At 45.5% G+C, this 21,886-nt stretch overlaps 2 protein-coding genes across 3 annotated transcripts in view; one reads left to right on the top strand and one right to left on the bottom strand.

Moving 5' to 3' along the window:
- The first annotated feature begins 239 nt into the window (after positions 1–239).
- Positions 240–19,460, top strand: sh2d3a (SH2 domain containing 3A). Its single transcript, XM_015349065.2, has 15 exons — positions 240–406; positions 2,035–2,139; positions 2,846–2,963; positions 3,388–3,673; positions 9,090–9,129; positions 9,666–9,794; positions 10,551–10,694; positions 11,289–11,587; positions 13,373–13,464; positions 13,668–14,308; positions 14,835–14,950; positions 15,488–15,659; positions 17,052–17,163; positions 17,272–17,463; positions 18,023–19,460. Exons 2-15 carry the CDS (start codon positions 2,050–2,052, stop codon positions 18,193–18,195), a joined length of 2,604 nt encoding a protein of 867 aa, XP_015204551.2. The 5' UTR covers positions 240–406; positions 2,035–2,049; the 3' UTR covers positions 18,196–19,460.
- A 138-nt stretch (positions 19,461–19,598) lies between these two features.
- The window catches only part of trip10a (thyroid hormone receptor interactor 10a), a 46,275-nt gene continuing 43,987 nt past the window's right edge, over positions 19,599–21,886 (bottom strand). For both annotated transcript variants that reach the window (XM_015349066.2, XM_015349067.2), the window contains one exon: positions 19,599–21,524. In XM_015349066.2, coding sequence (XP_015204552.1) covers positions 21,370–21,524 — 155 coding nt within the window. In that variant the 3' untranslated portion in view covers positions 19,599–21,369. The remainder of the gene's footprint in view (positions 21,525–21,886) is intronic.

Consider the following 21,886-nt stretch of genomic DNA (forward strand, 5'->3'; position numbering starts at 1 on the left):
AATAGGAGACGGGCACTGTGCAGATGTGAGGGCAGACATACGTGCAGGGCTACACCTTCCTGTAACAGGAAGGTGCACCCCCTGTCTCCACCCCCCTTCCTTCTCTGTTTCTGCAGGGCATGAATCAAAAGTATGTGAAACTCTGTCCAAACATGCAACATTGCAGACTCCTGCTTAACACCCAATAATTGCTTCCTCTGATTGGCTGTGCGCAGAGCCCCGGGACTCGACCAACCGCAGACCAATTGCCTCAACCTCCACATAACGCAAGGTACAGCCTCTAGGAAGCCAGGTGAAGGGAGGGAGACACAAGACAGTGAAGACTGAAACGGTCAGCACTGACAGCTTGGCGTGAGCTGCCTGCCTGAGATAGCCTGCCTGCATTTACACCTGCCTTCATTGCCAGGTAAGTCCAGCATGTCTGTTAACCCCACAGTAGAAACTTCAATGGTTTATTAGTGCATGTGCCAGGCAAGAGGAAAGGGCAGTAGTACTGTATTCTATCTGAATACAGTTGGGCTAAGGAAAATTTAATAGGCATTTTCACCAAAATCTGAGCAGCTGTAGAACTGATATATGCATGGGAAATAAATTGAGCTTTACTGGAGCAAGTTGTCATGCAAAAGATTCCACTTTGAGTGTTCACAAAAGCAAATTGGAATAGCAAATATGCAGTTCTAGAGTGGTCTTCCTTCTATATTTTACATCCATTACCTTTTCATTATAATCTGCATTCCTGTGATTTTGCCAAGCATTCAGATTGAACTGCTATGCAAAGACTGCAATATTACCATGATTTACTGGTAGGTGTTTATAAATGCTGTATGATCCTGCCTATGTGAACAGTGACCTATCATTGTCCAGCATGGTCCCTGTCACACAGACCAGGTAATTGTTTCTTCACTCACACTGAAAAAGAAACCTGAAATATGTTTACATACTGATGTGAAAGTACCAGCAACAAGCTGTTAAGTGACAGTAAGTGGACCCTTGCAAATGTCACTAATTGTTACAACAATTAGGGAAGGTGCTCATCTTCATTAAACCAACAACAAATGAATCTTCACAACAAACGTGTTTTGCACTTTCACAAACCCAAACTGAGCTATTTAACAATAACTGGATGGCTATTTCTAGATTACTAAACCTTGACCTATTTTTTGTTCTTTAGAAAAAGCACCACATTTTAGCAGGATTTTGCAACAAGGTGCAGGCATGCAATCTTGCTTTCTGAGAGCAGCATTAGGTCGTGCGGTTTCTTTTTTAGTCGAGCTTTGAAATATCATCCCTGTATGGGATGGCCTGGTGTGATGCAGTGGTTTAAATTACGTGCCTTATCATTCAGGGCGGTATTTATTGGTATCACTGGAGGAGTTTATCACCAAGGGCTGCTGAAAGTGGCCCACTCTTCCAAGAATTTAGGATGTTTACTCAACGTATTAACTTGGATTCCCAAAGTGCTTACTATATTTCCACATGCTCTATAGTAATTTTGTTTCTTATAACTTTAGTCTGTCTTACAGACCATATTGTTAGTTATGTTGGACCCATAATGCACACATGAAAGCTCATAATAGACATTGAAGTACTATAGATGCAGGAGACTTTATTCTAGGCTTTATTCTCGAAAAAAGGAATTTAGAAAAAACAACCAATACTGGTACCATTTATGTCTTTTCAATACCAAACAAAACCACTATTACGCCTTTGTGTGAATGTTCACCCATCACAAATAACCTAATAATTAACTATTTAAATTAATTGACACCCAGTACATCTATTAACAGTGATTAGATTACTTTTAGTTGCTTCTTTTTGAAGGTACTTTGCAACTATTGTTCTTCATCAACTGGGCTGCCACACACTGCGTTTACTCTAGTATACCGCAGTACACTATAACAAGCACTAGAGCATATTCACATTTCTAATGTGACCTGCTGTAACATGAATTTATGCAGAGCTATAAAATGGTGCTCAAAATGGTTTGTTGACTTCCCTCCCTTTCCTGCTGAATCCTGCATCCCATCATGACAGTGATCCCCTGAAGGCATGAACAACCGTTCCATCTCCTGGTGGCTTGGTGAGATCGGACTGCCCCAGTACACCAAGATCCTGGAGAGGGGCTACTATGGGTTAGAGGTAAGACTGGCCCACAGTTGATCAGAGTTTAATCTCTGTATATATACCTGATTAATACCCGAACTGAGAATATAAATTCTTACCTAGGCACAACCCGGGGAGTCACGGTGGGATGTTAGCAACTATACATTAATAGTCTGTGCCTACAGTCCTATTAAAAATAAGGGGAGAATATAGGAGCTTTGTTTTGTTTGTTTCCAACTGCCTGATTACAACACTGAGTAACCATTTAGCAAATGGTGACCTGAATCATACTGCAGTGTGGCTCTTTAAAGAAAGGCTTTTTTCATAACTACTATTCACTAACGTGTGAACTGGTCAAATATATTAAACGATTCCCTCCCCCTCAACCCATATTGTTTGTTTTTAACAATTGTACAGTTACTTTGTGGCACTTTGTCCAACTCTTCTGGAATGTTGCATGCTTTCAGACAGCACAATATCAGTGCATGGAAAACCACAAGTCTTTAGCAATACAAGAACATGTTTTTTATAGCACTGATTGCACATTCAGTTGGAAGGTAAATTGAATCACAGATCATGCATTTCCCAGGCAAAATGTGAAACCATTGCTTAGAAATCTGCAACTGTGCAAAAAGGTTTCATTCGCAGGCAAGGGAGGTTTGCAGCTGGTTAAGGTTAACATGGTAGAGATGTTAAAAAAAATCGATAGAGGACCGCTTCAGCCCCCATCCTGTTTTTCCAGGGCCTGATGTACGTGACTGATGCAGACCTAAAAGAAGCTGGGATTGAGAGCCAGGAGGACAGAGCTACAATCCTGGACCACCTCAGACTACACCAGGACAGGATGAATGGAAGTACAGGTACCACAGGACTCTCATTGCTTCTCATTGCTTCAGATTCTCATCTGAAGAGGATAGCTGGGACCAGGTAAAAGTCACTGGCCCTTCTTGTTTAATTTAGTGCCATTTTTATTGTCAGGCACTAAATTAATTTTCCATTTAATTTATTTTGATCAATCTAAATATGATTTCCATTACATTAACCTGTACTTTACCTGGAGTAGAAATATAGAAGAAAGCCTGGCTTCTTGTTGGATTGCACATCTTCTGCGGCCTGGCGTTGAGCTTTCTGTTTTGTATCTCTGGACTTTAACAGTTTTATATTTAGGGAATCAGTTGTCCCCAACACCTGGTTTAGAGTGAACTATAAAGGTCAGGTATTCAAGTTGACTAATTAGCCTTTGGCTGTCTGAAGATTGAAAGCTTGCTTTTCATTTGACCTCAGAAAGTCTCCCCAGCTCCCCAGGCAGAGTGACCCGGAAGCACTCCCTGGGCTCCTCCATGGACCTGATCCGGTCCAGCAGTCGCCTCTCCAGTCAGAGCTTAAGCCTGTTCCGGCAGAGTTTCCTGCCTCGCCTGCGCCGCAGAGACAAGACGGCCTTTTCCTCCTGCTCCCAACTGGCTACGCTGGATGAGGTCTTCTCACCGCCACTGCCTGGACCCCACAGCAAAAGGGACCCCCCTGAGCTTGGACTGTCTTCTACGCTTCCCCCCAGAAGAGGACAGAAGAGGTACCCTGTTCTTAGTGGAGAAAGATCGGGAAACTCTCAATCCGGTACCATTTCTCTGCATACATCCAAAAACACCTGTCATATCCAGAACCCTGTCACATGAAAAAGAATAACCTTGACCTACGTCTAATAGAATCATAACAACATCACGCAAAAAAATCAGCAGACTCAAACACCGGCATGGTCTGGTAGCTTGACCTTGTGCATCCAATGGGTCTGAGGCAGATGCTCACAGAAGTGCTGTGGGAAAACTAGACAATTCTGCCGTGCTCGAGGGCAATAATTTTAATATGGCATTGCTCAGCCCCAGATCCGCTAGCGAGGGAACTCGGCATGCACTACAGAAACGCACATGAAAACAGCACTAAATAAGCTATCATCCTTTCTCAAAGGAACTGTACAAGAAGTGTGTCTTATAACCTTAAAGTTTTTCTCTTAAGTAACACAGAAAAAGACACTAGTACTGCACATCTTGTTTCAGTGCACAGTTTGGTTGCTACACAGAATTATTTTTTAAACTGGGCAGGGTTTTGCTAGCTGTTCAAAACCACTGGAACGTCTTATGTCAAAAGCAGATTGAAACTTAAATGTCATAAAAGACAAGCAAATTATGTTTCATAGCCTCACTGACTCACAGCAAGAGGTTCTGCAGGTATGGTGTTTACACCAAATTAAATCTCACTAAGGACACCTAGTATTAATATATTACAAAGGATCGTACATCTTGGAATTTAAATCCTTACCTAAGCCAGTCCAGGCAGCCAAGATTTCAATAACAGTACACCTCTTCTCTGTGTATATTCAGCAACCATAGTCCCTCCTCTAAAAAGTCACCAGTTTGCACTGACATGTGTGGACTGTCCTTTTGTAAACTGAATTAGTGTCCAAAAATTAGTGGACAAAAAGAATGCTTCCTGTGCGTTTCAGAGGTCTTTGGTTCAACTGGTTTGTTTGACTAAAATATAATTGATTTGATTAGGTAATTAACAATCACATTCTTTTGCCAAATATCCAGCAAGAGAGTGGAAGGAAAGGTCTGGTATTTGACTCTGTTAAGAAAAGAAGTCCAGATGACTGTCCTGGGGTTGATTCATTGGAAAGCCTAAGTTGCAATGCTGTAAAAATCCACTAGGTGGAACAATGGGGAGCCAATGGCAGCACCAGTGACAGGGCCTTGGGAAAAGAAGGTTATGAATGTGGTTATCTCTCAGGAATGATTTGTGTTACATTCCCCGAATACCTCAGGAGCTTTGGCGTCGTGTCGAGGTCTGTGGTGCACGCCAGGGCAGGGGAAGATGGGAGAGGAAGAGGGGTCAGGTTAGGGGCAGGCAAGAGAAGAACCTGCAGGTGTGTGGACAAACCTCCACTTGTACAATGACTTGACCCTGGGTGCGAGTTCACACACAGAGCCACAGAGGCTGAAGAAGACCGATGCCAGAATGCATGGATGGATGGATCTGTACTGCTAGAGGGAGTGACTGTTGAACTGAGAGGCATGGCACTGGCATTCACAGTGGTCTGAATTGCCGCATCATAGCACTGGGGTCCGGGGTTCAATTCCAGACCGGGGGTGCGGTGTGCATGGAGTTTGTATGTTCTTCCCATGTTCATGTGGCTTTCCTTTGGGTGCACCAGCTTCCCCCTCACAGTCCAAAGAAATACAGGTAGGTGAATTGGCTTCTGGGAAAACTGGCCCTGGTGTGAGTCTGTGTGTGTGGTGTGTGTGGTGTGTGTGATGTGTGTGTGTGTGCCCTACAAGGTACTGGCATCCTGTCCACCCTGTCGCTTGCCTGGATAGGCTCTGTCTCTCCCAGACCCTGCATTGAAGAAGCAGTCAGAAAATGGATGGGTGACCAAGGCACAGCCAATGGTTGTGGCTTCAGAATTCCTTAGGCTACTTTATATGCTGTCACTACTATAGTTAACATTACTACAAAATAGCGAGTAATAACGTCATGGCAGACAAATTCCATAATACTAAGACGAAACTGGAGTGTCGCAATCGTGAAACAGTTAGAAATGACGAACAACACGTACGCCGTGCCTCGCCTCTGCGTTTGACGTAGTGGTGTTGGGCAAGAAAACTATCGTTGTTATGCTGAAGAAATACTTCGCAGTTCTAAGCACTCCTTCTACTGATAAGTGATACAGACTGCTTATCCTGAAGCACTCCGTGGTTGATTCTGTGTCCAAACTGACAGTAAGAGTCTTAGTATGAGGAATCCTGTCTATACAGCTGAGCGCCATCCATTTCGACCTCAATTTCTCCTCCTCTAGCCGGCTCGCCTGGAGGCTCACGCAGTTTACTGCGGTTCTCAGTGACGATCGGCTTCTGTTTGCTAGAGCGACTTGGAAGGTCCAGCCGCATCTCAACACGCTTTACAACCTCCCGGGGTGGAAAAGGACGTTCTGGGATGAGAATGGCACACATGCCAGTTCACTCAAGTAGCTCTGCTGAGTTGGTCAAGCGCTTGCGCGGTGCCAATAGCCCCATGAAGGAAAAGTCACAGCGCACATTAGTTTGCATTGGCGCAAACTCCTGAGATAGATTCCGTCATTATTACTTCTCCATTCACCCCTGTGGGCATTGGGGTTAATGGTACAGCCCAGGAAAAGGCGCGGTATGTTTGTCTTAAGAGATTCCAGAAGATAACGATATGTGTGTACCTATGCTGGTCTTTTCGCGAAGACGGCATGGCGCAACAGAAAAATGTGTGGAAGCGCCGTTGACGAACGATCACCACACACGGAAAGGAGCAGCCAAAGTGCTCATCAAGGCAGTGGCAATGTGATTCATTTCAAATTCACCTTGGAACCGATGAGCGTTTTTTTTTTCTCTTACGGAGAGCGGTCATAGCCTGCATGTCGTTGTGTTTGAAGGGTGTGGAATTTTAGGAATGCCGCAGATAGCGGTGCTCTTCTCGAGAGAGGCGTGGAAAAGCGCTGTGCTGAACTTGTGAGAACTCGTCCGAATCGTACCGTCTCTCCGGGGTGGCAAGAAGAAAAGAAAATAAGGAGGCGAAGAGCGAAACAGCCTCGGTCTGCTCTGATCTTAAAAGCCGGGCTTGAAGTCGCTGTACTGGACGCCGAGTCTGAGGGGCACAAACGCGGTGGCAATGCGGGCTCTACAGGTAAGCTCCTGCAGAGCACCCGATCACCCTTCAGGTAGACATGCTGTCGGTAACCTTGTTATCTTACCTAGTGCCTTTGCGCCGTTTTGTGTTTACAGTTGGCGGGGTAGTGTTAATCTTTAACCCCGCTCAAACGGTAGGATAGGGCATTTGTTCTCCTGAAAACGGGTGTTTCATTTGGAAGAGCGAGCTTGCGGGATATAAGCTACCCCTTTCCTAAAATTACTTTTGTCCAAAAGTCGGTCGGCTAAACGTAGATCGACACCTAATCTCCCAAGGAGGTTTATTAATTGATTTTGTATTGATTGTGTCACCGCGATTGTTTTTTTAGTACTGTATACGAAGGGGGAGACGGTATTTCTGTCTTTACTTTGGGTTCTGAACTTGGCGACTGGAAGGCTGCGGATTCAAATCCTACCCGACACACTGCTGTTGTGCCCTTCAGCACGGAATTTAACTGCAACCCTAATTGTTCCAGTAAGACAGCCAGCTGTATAAATGGGTGCAAATATAAGTTGCTTTGGATAAAAGCGTCAGCCTTTTCATCAATAGCTGGCTTCGGGTGTTGCTGTGTGTGGCCAGTACTGCTCAGCTGATATGATGATATAAACGTCCGTATGTACATACGGAAAAAAAAAAACTTCTACATATGTTTATACAGTGCTTGCTGTTGTAAATATGGACTACACATACAGTACCACGATGTAGAAAAAAGTGAATTTTAAGGTAGCAATTTTTAATATAGTTGTGAATTCTCTTAAAAGTGTAATTGAACTGATTGGCTTCATTGGTAAAAGCCCAGTTGAGACAAATGCTCGCCGAAGAGACGCTGTAATTAAACACTAGAGGTACAACTGAGAAACAGCTTACTGTTATTCTGATGTGCCTCATCTTAAGTCTGTGCACTTTTCCCAACTGAGTTTAGGAACTTAGTTGTTCAGAGAGCATTTGCATGAATCCCGGTTTAGGAAGGAAACCATCCCATTGCTATAAATATCAGAACAAAACAGCATCCGAATTTCCGCCTGGTTTTGGCACCAGGTTTATCCTGTGGGCTTCTTTCTCTCCTGACTTCTCTAACCATTGGACATTTTAACAAAATGGACTGAGTGTTGCACTCTGAAATAGCAGAACTGTCCTTGAATAACGTAAGGGATTTAAAGAAACAACCTTCTCTAATCTGTTGAATTAAATGGATTTAGGCATGCACATTTTTGCATAATGTTTAAAAAAGTCCAGTTACTGTGTTATATTTTGTTCAGCACCCACTAACCTATTGGAGAATGAAATGACCCTCTCTGCAGGTACTGTACCATTTAATTTGACTCTTGGGTTCACTTAGGAGGTAATGAAAGGTGCATTCTGCTACACTGTCGGATCTCGCAGAGCTACATGAACTCTAGTCCATTTCAGATAGCATTGTAGCCTTCAGTGCCGTACCACCTGCATTTTATAGCTACTCCATTTCTACATGTTCAAATATTACTCTACATTTAAAGCAAAGCCCCCGGTATTTGTAGCTCATTCAATTTTTAGTAGTCAAGCGATCTGAGGATGTCATCCAAGAAATTAAAATAGGCTTAACATGCTTTGGTATCTTATCAATAGTGTAAAGAACAAATCAAGGTGAGTCATACTTAAATGATACAATTCATTGGTAAGATCTCACCTGGAATACTGTATTCAGTCTCAGTCAAAACGTTACAACCATTACTACTATTGTAGAGGCAATGCAATGGACAGCAGCCCGACAATTATGTAAGGGCTTGATTAAAGTATACAGAAACTTGAAAGGTGTTGACCAGCTTCTTCAAGGTCAAGGACTTGGGGACAACAGCAGATATTATGTTAAGGGCCACTCAAGACAGAAAATAGGGGCCTCTTTACGCAGGGAAACTGGAGCTCTGGTGGACTGGATAAGCAGCCAGCAGACAAACGGGTCAGGGGGGCTGATATCCATTCATGTGCAACTGGCTCCTGAGTTAGCACACTGTACAGAGCCCTGGCCTGCATGCTCTCTGCGAGCTGTGGCCCAGAAACCACACCATCGTTTCTGCCTGTCTGTAGAACACAAGATATTTTGGAATTTGCAGTTTGTCATCCTTATCCGCATACTTCAGTTACTTCAATTGTTAAGAATTATTTTTACACCGGCTGCACATAAGCACGTTAGAGACATTGTAGTTCTAAGAACAACTTTTGATCTTTTCATTTTCACGGGGAAAAATGACAGGGTTTGTTTGTTATCCAAATAATTCTCTTCTGTTATTCTGTTTTGTTTCTAGTAAGAGGAAGAGCGTGGGCACATACTTGAGTCAGCTGAAGGTAAGGGACTGAGAAACCCCGTAAGTGGCCATTTCTACAGACTTCCCTGGCATGTTTGCACAAGCAGCAACAGAAATTACAGCATGTGGGAATTCTGACATCAGTAAGCCGGTTACATCCAGTGTTATACCAGGCTCTGCAATTAGTAAGTTAAAAGGAAGGGCAGAGTTTTGTTTGGGCCACATTGTATTTCTAACCTGCGATGTCTGAATTGGAGAGGCCACGTACATGTCAGCTTTGAAGTTCTGCACATTCAGCTTGAACCTTCTAGATTTTTGTTATATAAATTCCTGTGATTATTGATCTTGTGACATGCCCTATTTCCTCATTTTCCAATGAATGTATTCCATTTCCAGATTCGTGACCTACCAAATGTAAACCATAGCTAACTGCCACTTAATCCAAAGTGAGACCGGGATAGAATGTTTTAATAGCGTTATTTACTATACAGACAGTACGTACGTATTTGTTGTTGTAACCACACATGAATACCGTGCACATGGCACTGACGTACTCTCTTTGTTGGATTAATGGAGGTGTTTGGGGGCAAGGGAGGGATGGACACGGCGAAAGAAGCCCTGAAGAAGGAGCTGGAGGAGGAGCTGAAGCTGAGCACGGAAGATCTGAGGAGTCACGCGTGGTACCATGGACAGGTCCACAGAGAGGTGCCGTACCGAACGCCCCCAGCGTGGAGAGGGCCTGCTGCCGGGCCAGCTGACCTTTCCACCTGCATTCCATTCCACCGGACAGCGTCTCCTTAAAGCCATTAACGAGGCTTGAATTACCTGACCAGTCCTCATCCTGTCCTGGACCAGTGCCCATCACCTTAGCCAGTCCCAGTGGATACGAAGGCCTTCGGCCGTTTCCGAAAAACCTCCATAGATTCCGTTGGGTTATTGATGTCAGTCTGCTTTCCCAACACGAAAAAAGAGAAATGGAAACAAAAGTGTTTTTTGCGGTAACAGTAAAGCACCAGATTCGACAGGACACCTTTCAATCTCTGCACTTTGGTGTAGCAAGTGAAGCTCAATCATTTAAGCTTCATTGTCTAAAGAAATTGCGGGCATAGTTCGACCTTGAGATGGCACCATATAAAACAAAAATGAACTTTTTTATAAGTGTTTTAACAGGAGAGTATACGAAGACTAAGAAAGGATTTATTGCATCTTACTGGTTTGGTTATTAGCTTGTTGTCCCAAGCGGTCCCCCCAAACAACTTTCTAGATGGATACAATAAAGTGGCTAGGTAGCTTATTAAAAAAAAAAAGAGGTGTTTTGGTTATTTTTCAGTCTTACACCTAAATGCACTTCCAGTCCCGACCAAGGCTGTCCTACACTGTCACTTGTAGGAAGTGTTTTCTTGAAACGTCTTACTGCAGTTGGCCAAACTCCTCCTCATCTCCCTCTCCCTCTCCCTGCAGGTGGCCGGAACCCTGGTGGAGAGAGATGGGGACTTCCTGATCCGGGACTCCCAGAGCAGCTCGGGCGACTACGTCCTGACCTGCCGGTGGAAGGACCAGCCCATGCACTTCAAAATCATCCGCGTGGTGTTGCGGCCCAAGAAGGTAACACTGTGCTCCTCCGGCCGGGGATCTCTGCCAGTCAGGCGTCTTTCAGCCAGGATTGGCTGAAATTACCTGCTCCATGAAATGTAGTCAAGAAACAGGAAAGATCTGAAGCTCGAAGAAATTAAGGATTTGTTTCCAGTATTAGCAAAAAAAGCCTTTCCTGCTGTGCCCATTGCTTCATAAGTTGAAAGCAGAATTTGTAGAGTGGTCCATACACGATAAGGCATGGAATCACACAGGAATTATCCCACTATAACAGTTCCACCATCAAAATGTTTCAAATATGTGGTCCGGTTAAACCAACATGCACAGCAGTGTGAACCTATCTTATGCTTCTCAGTGTCGGTGTACAGCAGTGTGACCCCACCTGCTGCTTTTTAACAATCAATGTGAGTTACAGAAAATTGCCCTTGCACTATGCCTACATACGCTGAGGTATGTTTCAACATATCTGGAGCTCTGTTCCGCAGCTGGGTGGAGTTCGGACTCAAGCTCAGCTGTTTGCATAGGAACAGGCAACTCGTATAAGTGTAGAAATGGATCAATGTGCTGTGCAACAGGAGTCTGACCATGTCCCACGGGGCTTTGCAGGGCTATTCCCGGGAGCTGTTCCAGTTTGAGCAGGACCAGTTCGACAACGTGCCCGCCCTGGTCCGCTTCCATGTAGGCAGCCGCAAGCCCATCTCCGATGCCTCGGGCGCCATCATCAGCCACCCTGTCAACCGCACCGTACCCCTGCGCCTCACCAGTGAGCCCCAGGGGCGCAGCACCCCCCAGACGGGAGGAGAGAAGAAGCAGACCTGCCAGGGCCCCTCATCCAACAGTGTGAAGCGCCTGAGCCTCAACTCCAGCCAGATGGAGGCCTCACTCCATAACGGCAGTCTGCTCAGGTGATTCTATCTCCAGTGAGCCTTGAGGGACAGGCTAGCCTGGAACGGCACTGATTTTTGTCTTCGTGGTGTCTCCGGGCTCCGGAGGAAATACAAAAGAGAAAGCTCCCGTTTCGTGAAATATAGGCAAGGAGCAGGAAAGGTTTGAAGCTCACAGAAATTAAGGGGTTGTTTCCAGTAACGGCAAAAGAAGCTTTTTCTGGTGTGCCAATTGTTTCAGGCTGCAGAATTTGTAGGGGGGTTGAACACTTATCCCGACACCACAAGGCTTAGAATCACACAGGAATTATCCCAATATACCGGTGGTCCAAGATGAAGTACATTCAGGCACCACTGCTCAACCCCATTACCATGCAATCCGCAATTCCCAAATAAAATGACAGCATAAAGGCATACAAACCACTTGCTGGCACGCTCCTTCAGCATGGAGAGGCGCCGCTGCTTGGGCTCTTCCTGCAGGAGGGTGGGCAGTCGGCACTGGTGGAAGACTAGTGGTGCAAAGCAGAACCAGCTTGTTGCAGCTTGTTTCACTGAGTCAGTCTGGTAACCGCAGCTCCACTCCGGAGCAGCTTTTTCCCACGGGAACCACCTCCACTTGCTCTCTTAAAAAAAAAGAAACAGGGAAAAACAGCCACGCAGAGTCTGGTCACCTAATCGCAGCACTCCTGCGGTGAGCAGTTCCTCCTCACGGGAGGAGGGTATGTATATTAATTGGGAATTTCCCATTTCCTGTTGTGGCTAACATGTTCCCCCAATAAAAATGGAAGTTGTTCTGTAAAGATAAGGTTCATCTCAATGCAAGTTGAGACGACCATCTTTTTCCCTTTTCTTTCTAATTTTTAATGCCCATATTTTATAATTCTGCTGCATTAAAATGTCTGTTTTAATTTAAACCACTTCACTTAATGCAATTTGGAACCTCATGACTACCATGTGGAGAACAAATGCATTACATTCCAACTGAATTGCTCAGCTCATGACTGTAAAAAAACTACAGAAGGTGGTGGAGACAGCTGAAGGGCTCACAGATATAGAACCCCCTTCCATCCAGACCACTTTCACCACACACTGCCTCAGAAGGGAGAATAATGTAACCAAGGATGAAAACCATCCTGGGAACATACTTTTCTCTCTTCTCCATTTGGGCTGAAGATTTAGGAGTATAAAAGCCTGGGTCTCTATGTTCAAAGAAAGCTTCTACCCCCACAGCCATAAGACTCTAAAACCACACCTCTTAAATTCTCCTACCCCCACTACCCCTACCCCGCATTAAAGTCTAAATACTGCCACTACTTGAATTTTGCACACTGATGCTGTCTCAGTGATGGTTAAAATCATACCTGCTACCATGTTCCTGTCTCTTGTCAGTGTTATGTCATCGGTTATGTCATGTGAAGAAAACACGCAAGTAAGCATTTCATCGTACTCGGGTACAGATGTAAACTTGGACTTGAATGACAGGAAGGGTTGATATTTAATTACTAATTTGTCTGATCCACTTGCACCTACAGTGTTTCTACAGCTGGGTATTTTGCTAGAGCAGTTTAAGTGAAGCACTTGGCTCATGGGTATAACGGCAACATCTTGCATCTCACCAGGGGTTTGAACCCATAACATTCTAGTTTCAAGCTTGGAACCCTGACCACTGCTGCCTATCAGGAATGTGACAGCTTTTTTCACATCAAGATAACTTAATTTGCCAGCTGAATTCATAACTTGAAAATTCTCCTGTGTAGTGAAATAAACAGTCTGTCTTTATCCCTTTCTCCGTCTGGAAAAAAACAGGGAGAAGAGTGGTAGTCACCCTGCCAGCCTGGAGTGTCTGGGCAGGAGACCTTCTCTGCAATCAGCCCTATCCGATAGTAACCTGCGCTCAGGTAGGAGTACATTTACTGGCTCGCTGTCTCTTCCTGGCCCTTTTTGACCAGACATTTACCTGTGCACAGGTACATACACACTTGGGTTGCTACAGAAAACTAAAAAAACATTTGTAAAATAAAAAGCAAGCTTGCAAACGTCCTACATAAAATCTTGCTCCAGTTCCTTACCAACCTCCTCATTCTCCACTCTCTCTGTCCAGGTGTTCCCCAATCCTCTCAGTCTAACGGCACAGACAGAGATGGGCCCCCGGTCTCGCCAGTTTTCCGTACAGGTAGTGAACCCCTACTGAACCCCCCTGGAGGATGCCATGCCACCCTACAGCCAGAAGGTGGCACTGCTCTGCGGGGCTCTGACGGGCAACTCCATTCCCGGGCGCCTCCAAAGCCCCTCCGGATCTCTGTGATTTTTCCCAACACACTCACCCCACAATCCTCGGCACCTGCAAATGACCCCTCCAGCTATTATGGGGAGCTAGTACCAAGAGCACCCCCTCCCTCCTCCTCTCGATGTCACGTGGACCGATTGAGGGCAGAAGAGAAATGGCAGAGCCGGGCCCGGATCACAGAGACTAGCTTTGGGTTCCTGGACTCTGGGGGATCCTCTCTTTTTGTGGAGGATCATGGGATGATTGCCGAGGAGGAGGATCTTGAGGGAGAGCCCCATTTTGTCCGCCCGGAGATTGAGACAACCTCTTGCTTCCGGCTTGACCGGTTCCAGTCGCTTCTGCTTCCTGAAAATAACCGACCCCTGGACCCTGGGGTGATCAAGAGACTTAAAGAGCTTTTCACCAAGAATGATGCCAAGACCACAGCCATGCACATTCTCCATGTGGACTGCAAGGTAACTAATTTACCTGCAAAAATAAGATAAGCACCTTTCTCGGAGATCATTGGTCTTGAGTTCTGGTACTTTTGCTCAATCCTATGACAGATTAATCCTAAATCTCACCTATTTTTATAGTTGCCATTGGCTTGATTAGTAGTTCAGGTGGGTAGCTGCGTCAGCATGCGTAGGCTGCAAAGGAACAAGTAATAGGTTTATTCCATGCTGAAAAAAAGAAGAAAGAGAACACAACGTTTCGGCCGTGGAGCCTTCTTCAGGTGTCCCACCTGTTTGACACCTGAAGAAGGCTCCACGGCTGAAACGTTGTGTTCTCTTTCTTCTTATTGGCTTGATTAGGTTACCAAGAACTGAAATGGAATTAAAGCTAGAAGATGCTGTAGATCTCCTTAGCTAGTCTGTGCTAGAAAAGCCAATGGAATATTCATTCTCTGGCAGTGTCTAGGCAGACCGTTAGTCCTTTGGAAGAGCCAGCCCTCTGCAGTGCCTTTTCATTCCCTTCAGTAATACGGTCTCTGCTGGGCAGGTGGCGCGGATCACTGGGGTCACAGATGAGCAGAAAAGGCTGATGGGAGTGGGTTCGGGCCTGGAGCTGATCACACTGCCCCACGGGCGACAGCTGAGACTGGATCTCATGGAGAGGTGGGCACCCTGCAAGCATGCATGCAACGTTATTGATGGCATAAGAACTGCAGTCCAATCCTTGCTTTACTCTGTCTCATAATAAGGTGCGCACAGCTCATTGAACCCCAGATAGTTCATTCTGCTATGGGAGTCTTATTTCTACCTTTGCCCACCCTCCATGCCTAAAATGTCTATTACTGTTCCATTAAAATGTCTTCTTTTCAGGATCTGAATCAGCATAACGCTTGCAGCGATTTCAGTTAAAGGTGTTCGAAAGGAAGGCGATGGCTGCAGTCTTCAGAATAATGCCAAATTAATTTTCTCAGGGAGCTAATTTCATTCTGATTATAACAGGCCATGAAGCAAACTAGAGAGCTTATCTCTTTGAAGACTTATGTCAGAGCAATAAAAAGGGGGTAGCTGCTCATTTTCTTACGGCTGGACTGAAAACAAAAGAACATTGATATGCAGGCATTGATAGCCACTCCCATCTCATTCCTGGCACACACCCTCTCTCTGAGTCAAGTCTTCCTAACTGCCCCTGTCCTCCTTCAGGCATCACCTTATCGCCCTGGGCATTGCCATCGACATCCTGGGCTGCACTGGGACCGTCAGCCAGCGCGCCGACGTGCTGCACAAGGTCATCCAGCTGGCTAACGAGCTCAGACACTCAGCCGGTGACCTCTTTGCTTTCTCTGCCGTCATGAAGGCCTTGGAGCTGCCCCAGGTACAGAGTGCATTTCGCCTTGACCAGATAGGGTTCCCAAGTCACAAGGTCCAAAAATGGATTTCATTGCACAGCACCCCTCACCCTGCCAGAGCTGCCCAGAGTGTAGTGCATCACCATAGCAAGTGGTAGGCAAGGGGTTAATAAAAAAGTATCCATGTTTTTTCAACAACAAATTACAAGGTGCTGTATCAGATAAAGTTACAGAGGAACAAAAAGTACTGGAAAAGCACATTTTTAAATGTAAGCTGTAAGAGTAAGCAGTTAGCATCCCCGATTCTTTTGGGAAGAGCATTCCGCAGCCCAGAAAGCTTTGTCACCCACAATTCTAAATCTGGTCTTGGGAACACTTAAGAGCCAGTGGATTGAAGGGAATAAGAAAATTCCATTTGTATTTAATGTCAGCAATACAGGGAGGTCGGATTGGAGTTAGACGAGATTAAGGCTTAAAGACGACAAATAATTAGTAATCACGTCTGGAAGCCAATGCAGTGATACCAGAAAGAAGTGCCTGCTGCGTTTTGATTCTACTGTAGTTTAAGAATGTTTTCACAAGTCCAGAATGCATGGCACTGCAGTAATCAAAGACAAACATGGACTTCATTAAGAGGACCCAGCTGAGAAATATTAAGAAAGAAGATGTCCTAGTTATATCACATATACAGTATAGGCTTTAAAAACACAAGTTACTGAATTCTGGTGTGTTCGATAATTAAGACTCACCAATACCTACCGTATTTGGAATTGCAAGTTGAATGTTTTTCACGCCTGAGCCTGCAGTCAGAAACCTCGCAACCACACACAGGGGAGAATGAGGAAATGTGGACAGGCTAAGCTCAAGAGTGCTGAAACTTAATGGAGACAGTTTCAGACAAAAGTAACACTCCTCCCATCAGATTAACTCTAGTGTATTTGTCAGTATACATCATAAAACTATGCAAAACAAACCTGCCAAGTTGCGAATCTCCTCTGAAATGAGCAAGACACAGCCTGTCAGGCAGCAATTCCCGTGTGAATGGTATGCACACAATTCTCCCTGCACGAACACGGCGCTTCACACTTCTGCTAAACCAGCTAGGGCCAAGAGCTTAGTTAAGCCATGTTTGGGTTGGGTCTTTGCTTGGGTTTGTTCCTAGTTGCTGACAATCAAATTTTAAACCACTGCAAGAGTGACCGCAATTTCATTTTTAAGACAATGTAGCTGGTGGCATGAAACAGAACTCAAGAGCAGGAAACCCTGGTTTCCTTCAAGAAACTTACGAATGCACATATGCAACATCCAAGTTTGATTTATAGAGCACACATAGCAATCGAATGGGTGCTTACTACCCAACGGGACAGATAGGCGAAATGGCCGCCTTTCTAAACTATGTTCCCGTGACCCTTTCTTAGGTGACGCGGCTGGAGATGACCTGGCGCGACCTGCGAAGGAACCACACGGAAAGCGCCATTGCCTTCGAGAAGAACCTCAAGCCCTTCTTGAAGGCTCTCAACGAGGGCCAAGGTACAGCGGCCGCCTGCACGCCAGTGCCCTTCCACGCGTCCAAAAGGGCAGCCCTCTTCCCCTCGAGCTGCTTTCTGCAGCACAGTAATAAGGCTTTTAATTCCTCAGTTCCAGATGAGACGTCTCCATGCCACACAGCCCTGCCCCACGTGCTGCCACTGCTGAAGCTGATGGAGGGAGTCGACCTGGGCGAGCACACCGAGCGGGGCTGTGAGCTGCTGCTGAGGACTCTAGAGGTCGCCCGCTCCTTCAGCATCAAAGCAGAAGCCTACCAGGCCCAGGCTCAGACCCTGCTGTCAGGTGAGACACACTGGAGCCACACGCACGGCTAGGACTCTGCTGAGCTCCCCACCACACAGAACACTTCAATCGGTCTGGATCAGGGGTACCCGGATTCCACACCATTGCAAATCTTTGATCCATCTAATCTTTACTGACTGATGCAATCTGCTGCATGAGGGTTAATTAACCTGGATCAATTCAGTACTTACTAGAAGATACAAAGTCCAATAACGACACAATGTAGGTGTCAAGGCAGACACACCCAGGCCTAGCCCTTGGGTTGGTCATGGCTTGCTATTGAGACTGTTGTATTGTTATTGAGGCAGCATATCGAGACAAATCGTAAACATTCTGCAAGCATATAGCCAGACTACAATTTCATATAATTTTTCCCCGATTTTATCAGTGTAACAGGATCTAAAATACTGCGCACTACTGCATTTTGCAGAAAACTGCCCAGCTGAAAAACAATGGATGTAGGAATTTCCTACAACAAGAACTCTTCCTGCTTGTGCATTCTTGTGCCATGTCAAAAGGCCACTGGCTGATGCATGTGTCACTCCCTTGTCAACTACAGGCTGGGAACCAATCCCAGAGCTGCTCGAGGCCTTCCACACAGAGTTTGCACTCCGCCTCCTGTGGGGACAGAAGGGCGCGGAGCTGGAGCAGAAGGAGCGCTATGAGAAGTTCAACAAGATCCTGAGTGTGCTGTCGGACAAACTGGAGCCAGTGGAGTCAAGCAAACACTAAACACACCCTCCTGCCACAATGCAGATCCCATGGTGTCTGCACAAGCTGCTGGAGCACATTTCTAACCCACAATTACAGAGTGGTCCATTCTGCCACTACAGAGAATGATTGCAATAATGTTTATTTTACATTGTGACTTTCATGATGCACCACCACAAAACACTTTACATTATGCACAGGCATTATGGAAAACCTGGCTACAGTCCTGAGCGGAGTGGAAAACCTGTGTAGAAGTCTCAAATTATTGCCTTCTTAAGACTACCATTCCTGTCCAGGCAGTACCCAACTCCAGACAGAAAATACAGAGTCTCACTACTGTGACTGGGAATCGCAAACAAAAAATCAATTTCTTAATATTAAAATAACTTCTTACGCCTGCTAAATGGTGTTATTCCAAATCCCATGGATTAAGGAAAGTCTTAAGTGGCAGCATAGAAGCAGACCTTTCCTAAAGGTAATGGATGAGCTCAAATCACCTTGTAGTTCTTGGCACATTCCACTGCAGAACATGCCTGCAACACAAACACCATCACTGAACTTCCAACTGGACTGGGGAGTTCACTACAGTAGCATGCACATATGTAACACCCAAGTTTCATTTATAAAGCACCTCATCATTTCAAACCAAAGTCATAAGAGGACTTTCTAATAAACATTCCATCTTTTCAAAATGTAATGCCTAAAGATGACATTTACAGTACATCTTACCTTCTAATAATTGAGAGAATTACAGAAAAGGTTTATGTACTGTACATAGCAGTAGAGCATAATTTTATAGTATGTTCTGTTTGACCCAAGAGCCAACACAGTGTCACGAGAATGTGGCTGGAGTATATTTGTACATATCGGCATTCAAGAATTCAAGGGCTACGTTCAGACTGCTATGTACAACTCCAGACTGCACAGGCAAAACAATTAAGTGTGCCAAACATTCATTCTTAATCTTAAGGCTCACTTCACATCAAACTCAATTCAGGATAAAACTGAAATCTTGTGCAGGTGAGTGTCAGTGTTTTTTTTTGGTCACTGACGAAAAAGCACATTAAGGGCAAACTGCCTCTATTGTTGAGTACTTAGCTCCACAAAAGGTAAAATGGAAGACTGCTAAATGAAATGCTTGCATACCGAGATCACTTTTTCAGTTCTTGAATGTGTTTGTCATGTATGTTTTTATACATGCAAGGCTAGAGTAAAAAGGGAGGTGGTGTAATTTTAGCTTTATTAATATGCACTTTTTTAAAATAAAGGACTATGGTTTAATAAAAGGCTGCAATGGAAGTAATTTTAACTCCAGTATTCTTTCAACAATGTTAGCACTGTAATCATGTCAAGAACTTTCCATTACATAACACAAAGTGGATTCTTCCACAGACATCTGAAAAAAAGAAAGAAATCCAGACAAGTTATTTTTTAAAACGTGATCATTTATATCCCATTGAAATAATGGAAACTGTAGGCAATATTTGTTTCAAACTATGTACAACACACTATATAATACGAGAGAAGGCACCAAGATTCATGGAGTGTGATCGTCTACTTAGGGCACACACAGACAAGAGTTCAATCTCCTTCTTAAACATAAAAATCCATTTGCACTTTAAAAAGTTTAGCCAGATCCAGAATGGAATCAGTCTCAAGAGGATAACCGTGGTAAAGTGGTAGCTAAAATATATTATTTCTCACATATAAATACGACAGTCCTAACAGTTTGCATCGTTTTCTTTTTTCATATTCCCCCTCTCACCCGGGGGTTTCGATGGAGGAGCCCACCCCCTTTTTTCGAAGAATATAAAGTGACAGAAACTGGAGACCGTGTTTAGAGCAAAACCGAAATGAGATGTCTTAACCGGAGAAAGGAGCGCAGCTGAGATGTTTGCAAAACGAGAACAGACATCGGAAAGAGAGACAGCTGCACCTATGGCTGTCGGGGAGTGTGTTAACCAGGCCCGTACAAATAAAGACTCCTCTGTGCAGCCAGCCTGGACTTCGAACCCACTGGAAATCTGGCTGAAGCGCTTTACGCCGATTAGGAGTCTTCATTCCTCAAGGCGCGTTCAGGGTGATGCATGATGGACGTCATTAAGTTTTTCAAGTCCAGCAGCGGCAGCAGCAACAACTGACAAAAAAACAAAATCTTTCCCACTCAAGCTTCTCCCGTTCCAGGTGCGCGGTGGCAATATTTACAGGAGGGAGAAGGCCGCACCAGCGCAGTTGGAGAGAGGAAGGAGAAGACGGTGGTGCCAACTTAGCCAACATTACAATCTGCGACACCCACCGATTAACCCAACCCTTAAGCCACAGGGTCTAAACCTCCAGCACACAAACAAACAATTCCCAGGAAAATCTGTCGGCTTCAGTGGAGAGTGGGTGAGGGTGAAAACCTACCCCGTGGAAAAAGAATTTCCCCCTTTAATTAATAGCAGTATCGATAATATCAAATTGACTTTGAATTATGGAGAACTTTTCGCAGGGAGACAGCAGAAGTACTTCAGTACACGGGACTGGAAGGTTTAGTTTAGCCAGAATGGGCCGAAGACACCCGTTTCTGGATACACCAGATTAGACCAGATTAGCACAAGGGATCGTTTTCGTATTCCAGGAAGCGCGAGACTGGTCAGACCTTTGGTGGGGGCGAATCACACAAACAAGCCCTTGGGGTGAGAAATGTAAAAACGGACAGCAGCCCTCATTTCCCTTCTTTAGTGGCACGACAGACCAGGTTGGCTTCTTTTAAAACAACGGGGGTTATCTGGTGAACCCGTTTCGCAAACGCCAACCAAAAAATTAAAAAAAATAAAAACATCATCATTAAATATTGCTTATCCACGCTAGAGCTTCCTTGGGACAAAATCCAGTCAGTGGCAGAACTGGGAGCTCCGCCTTTTGTTTTTACTTTCGGTTGGTTTCAGCGTCTGCCTTCATGCCTCCCTGCCCACTGTCCACCTGCTCTCTCTCCGTCTCTTCCCCACCACTGGGCTCGGCCGCTTTCCTGAAAGGCGACCTGCTTGACTCTCCTCAAATTTCAACAGAAATTTTTCCGGGTTGCGTTCTTGCTGCTCTGCTCGGCTCTGCGTTTGAAGAATGCGGACTCCCTGTCGGCTGCCGGGGGCGGCTTCCTGCTTCAAGCTGGGTGGTGTGTGTGTGGTGGTGGCGGTGGGAGGAGGGCGGCGAAGATCACTTCCTGTGCAGGGTGATTTTGACGTAGGAAGTGGGGATGTAGCCCTCGTCGCCATTGGCTCGGCGCACCCTGGTCCAGCCGTCTCCTTTGTCCTCCTCGACCACGCTGAAGATCTCCCCGTCCGTCATGGAGATGGTGCCCTCGCTGGAACCTGGAAGAGACAGCCGGCGTCAGAGGACCGGGCAGTGGGCACACAGACCCAGGCTGGGCTGTTTTGCATACACGCACTGATGCAGCCACTGCCAACGTTAAAAATGAGCCTTGAGAATTTTGCTGTGCAGTCCTCGGACTCGTGGTTCCGTTACAGATTAAAAATGGGAAAACGACGCACTAACGCCACCTCCTGCTGCCAGAGACCGTGATCAGGGCTGCTAATGCAACAGCACGGCCCCACACCCTGCAGAACTCCACCGATAGTCCTGATCCTACATTCTCTACAGAGCGACACAACCCCCTCCCCGCTGCACCGCCTAGGCCGCGAGACACCAGGTGCAAACCGGGCCCGAGACACTG

Source organism: Lepisosteus oculatus, chromosome 11, assembly GCF_040954835.1.
Source record: "Lepisosteus oculatus isolate fLepOcu1 chromosome 11, fLepOcu1.hap2, whole genome shotgun sequence".
Classification (NCBI taxonomy): domain Eukaryota; kingdom Metazoa; phylum Chordata; class Actinopteri; order Semionotiformes; family Lepisosteidae; genus Lepisosteus; species Lepisosteus oculatus.